The sequence below is a fragment of the Carcharhinus amblyrhynchos genome, unplaced genomic scaffold (genome assembly GCF_965287045.1).
Source record: "Carcharhinus amblyrhynchos unplaced genomic scaffold, sCarAmb.v2.hapA chromosome_1041, whole genome shotgun sequence".
Lineage (NCBI taxonomy): Eukaryota > Metazoa > Chordata > Chondrichthyes > Carcharhiniformes > Carcharhinidae > Carcharhinus > Carcharhinus amblyrhynchos.
The window spans coordinates 40,001-43,905 of NW_027650781.1; the positions used below are offsets into that span (position 1 = coordinate 40,001).

Consider the following 3,905-nt stretch of genomic DNA (forward strand, 5'->3'; position numbering starts at 1 on the left):
CTCTCCCTCTCTCTCCCCCTCCCTCTCTCTCTCCCCCCTCCCTCTCTCTCTCCCCCTCCCTCCCTCTCCCCCCCCTCCCTCTCTCCCCCCCTCCCTCTCTCCCCCCCTCCCTCTCTCCCCCCCCTCCCTCTCTCCCCCCCCCTCCCTCTCTCTCTCTCTCCCCCCTCCCTCCCTCTCTCTCTCTCCCCCTCCCTCTCTCTCTCTCTCCCCCTCCCTCCCTCTCTCTCCCCCCTCCCTCCCTCTCTCTCTCTCCCCCTCCCTCTCTCTCTCTCCCCCTCCCTCTCCCCCTCCCCCTCTCCCTCCCCGTGGTCCCCCAGGTTTTTACGATGTGACTGACAGTGCCTCCTGCTCCCTCTCTAACTCCTGTACATCCGTGTACAGCGAGTGCCCGTCAGGCAGTCGATGGAGTGTCCAGTCTCTGTCCCAGCTCCCCCGGTCGAATAGCCACTGGAACAGGCCACGTTCCATCGATGATTCCACCGTGCGGTTGCTGGACCTTCGCTCACAGAGGCTGGCTGGCCCGGGGACGCTGACCGCAGAGGGTTACGGGCCTGGGGCGTCCGGAAGGTCAAAGGCCACACAGCGGCCAGTCTCGACTGGTAAGTCCCGTGGGGGCGGGGGTGGGAGGGGTAGGGAACTGACCACCCGCCATCCCGTAACCCTCACACCCGTCATCACGGTATCCAAACCTGCTTCCCTCTGCCGGGCAAATCAATTGGCAATGTTGGGGCTGATCGACTGCTGGGGGCATCACTTATCAGGTGCGATGTAGCCCTCCGGCAGTGGAATAGCTCACAGGCCACACTGACCCTCTGACAGTGCGGCACTCCCTCAGCACTGACCCTCTGACAGTGCGGCGCTCCCTCAGCACTGACCCTCTGACAGTGCGGCGCTCCCTCAGCACTGACCCTCTGACAGTGCAGCACTCCCTCAGCACTGACCCTCTGACAGTGCGGCACTCCCTCAGCACTGACCCTCTGACAGTGCGGCGCTCCCTCAGCACTGACCCTCTGACAGTGCGACGTTCCCTCAGCACTGACCCTCTGACAGTGCGGCGCTCCCTCAGCACTGACCCTCTGACAGTGCGGCGCTCCCTCAGCACTGACCCTCTGACAGTGCCTCACTCCCTCAGCACTGACCCTCTGACAGTGCGGCGCTCCCTCAGCACTGACCCTCTGACAGTGCGGCACTCCCTCAGCACTGACCCTCTGACAGTGCGGCACTCCCTCAGCACTGACCCTCCGACAGTAGAGTGGGGTTGTAGGGGAAGATGAGGTACAGAGCTATGGGGGACGGTGGTTGGCCAGTGTGGCGGCCATTTTGTTCAGCGTCTCTAACACGTCTTTCTATCCGTTCCAGGCGACCTCATTGCGTTCCGCCGTTACCCGGGCACGGACCCCGCTGGAAGGCCCATCTCCTGCTGCTACGGCGACTGGGGCCCCCGGGGCGCCCCCGATGCCAAGTATCAGTGCGACCTGGTGTCCCGGAATGGCACGGAAGTGTACCACTACCCCAGCCCCCTGCACGCAGTCGCCCTGCAGAGCCCCCTCTTCACCGCCCCTCCGACCCGGGGGGTTGCCCGCCCTGGGGGGAGGAGGGCCCCGGGCCCGCCGGGGTGTCGGAGCCGGCCCCCGCTCCCCAGGCCCCCCTCCCGGGCCCGAGCCGGGGGAGGCTGGACAAGTACATCTCGGGCCTGGTGCTCCGGTTCCGCTGCCGGCCTCCCCCGGGCAAGGCCGAGTTGGCCTCCCGCGCCAAGAGCCTGTCCCTGTCGTCCGTCTACAGCCAGGGCTCCTCGGCTGCCGGGGCGGCGCCGCTGGTCAGCCCCGCCGGAGGCTGGAAGCTGCGCCGCCGGATCTCCACCTGCTGCCCGGCGGGCGAGAGGGCCCGCTCCCCGGACCGGCACCCCGGCGACGGCGAGGCCTCCTCCTTGGAGGCGGGGCTGCTGGCGGCCTTCCCGGGCCCCGAGGCCTTCCCCTGCCCTCCCCCCGAGGCTCCGCTCTACCGGGGGAAGCACCTGCACCGCGAGCTGGTGCGGTGCCCGCCGGCCGGCGAGGGGGCAGCCGGCGGGCAGGCCTCGGGCAGCCGCTCGCGCTCCGAGATGAACCTGGAGTCGGCCGGCTGCCGGAGGCCCGAGGCCTCGTCGCCCTGCGGCCTGGAGGGCCGGCCCAGCCCGGCCAAGCGGCGGCAGCGGAAGTGGACGTCGGTTCTGGAGATCCCGGGCCCTGCCTCCTCCTCCTCCTCCGGCAGCCGGTGTCGGCTCCGCAAGCCGGGCCTCCTGGGCCAGGCCCAGGCTTTCCTCAGCCGGCGCCACCGGGCCTTCTCCTCCGAGTCGCCCCCCTCGGCGCCGCTGGAGGCCAGCCGCGAGGACCTCTGGGCCTGCCGTTGCCGCGGGGACGCCGGCCCCTGCCGCGGGGCCGAGACGCTGCCCCGGCCGGCCGTCGCCGCGGAGACCAGGTTCCACCGCTCCAAGTCCTTCAAGGAGCTGAGGAAGAAAGTCCAGCTGTCCATTCGGCCCTGGTCCCTCAAGGTGAACAACCCTTCCAAATGACCTCGGAGAGAGGGGGATCTCCAGAGAGAGAGACAGAGAGAGAGCCTGATGGGGGGGGGGGGGTGCCAAATAAGGTCTATGACCCAGAATTACTCCAGATGAAATTGGCGTAGGCGAAAGGAGGGGGGGTTGCTGAGGAAGAACTCAATTTCTCAGAGAGACCATGAGGCCCAGTGAGAGAGAGAGGGTCTGAGGCCTACTAAAAGGAGGGCCCAGTCCCAGTCGGGGGCAGGGGGGGGCAAGGCCCTGTGAGGGAAGGGTGAACATAAGAAATAGGAGCAGGAGTAGGCCCCAGGCATCTAGCCCTTCGAGCCTGCCCCGCCATTCAATAAGATCATGGCTGATCTGTCGTGGCTCAGTTCCACATTCCCGCCCTCTCCCCATAACCCTTAATCCCCTCGCTTATCAAAAACCCATCAACCCGCGTCTTAAAAATATTTAGTGAGGCAGCCTCCACCACTTCAACGGGCAGAGAATTCCAGAGATTCACCACCCTTTGAGTGAAGAAGTTCCTCCTCAACTCCGTTCTAAACCGCCCCCCCTTTATCTTGAGGCTGTGCCCCCTAGTCCTACTGTCCTTTCTGAGCGGGAAGAGTCTCTCCACCTCTATCCTATCCATCCCATTCATCATCTTATACATCTCAATGAGATCTCCCCTCATTCTTCTAAACTCTAACGAGTACAAGCCTAGTTTATTCAGCCTCTCCTCATAGCTCAACCCCCTCAACTCCGGTATCAGCCTAGTAAACCTCCTCTGCACTCCCTCCAAGGCCAAAATATCCTTGCGTAAGTGCGGCGACCAAAACTGCACACAGTACTCCAGCTGCGGACTCACCAATGCGCTATACAGCCGCAGCAAGACCTCCCTACTTTTATATTCAATCCCCCTCGAGGGCAGCCCCTTGGGGTGCCGAGGCCCGATGAGAGAAGCCTGAGGCCTAGTAAAAGGAGGGCTGAGTCCCGGTGAGGGAGGTTGTGGGACAAGGCCCTGTGAGGGGTGGGGATGCCGAGGCCCGCTGAGAGAAGCCTGAGGCCTAGTAAAAGGAGGGCCAAGTCCTGGTGAGGGAGGTTGTGGGACAAGGCCCTGTGAGGGGTGGGGGTGCCGAGGCCCGCTGAGAGCGGGGCCGAGGCCCGCTGAGAGAAGCCTGAGGCCTAGTAAAAGGAGGGCTGAGGGAGGCTGTGGGACAAGGCCCTGTGAGGGGTGGGGGTGCTGAGGCCCGCTGAGAGCAGGGCCGAGGCCTGGTGAGAGAAGCCTGAGGCCTAGTAGAAGGAGGGCCGAGTCCTGGTGAGGCGTGGGGTGGTGGGGGTGGGGGATGCTGAGACCTGATGAGCGAGGAGCGAAGGCCTAGTCAAAGGA

The 3,905-nt window shown here is 65.2% G+C and overlaps 1 protein-coding gene across 1 annotated transcript in view; it reads left to right on the plus strand.

Moving 5' to 3' along the window:
* LOC145340461 (uncharacterized) overlaps window positions 1-2,102 on the plus strand; it is a 20,931-nt gene extending 18,829 nt beyond the window's left edge. The window contains exons 3-4 of the mRNA XM_080184929.1: window positions 318-599; window positions 1,360-2,102. Of these exons, the coding sequence (XP_080041055.1) occupies window positions 318-599; window positions 1,360-2,102 (1,025 nt within the window). The remainder of the gene's footprint in view (window positions 1-317; window positions 600-1,359) is intronic.
* The last annotated feature ends 1,803 nt before the right edge of the window (window positions 2,103-3,905 follow it).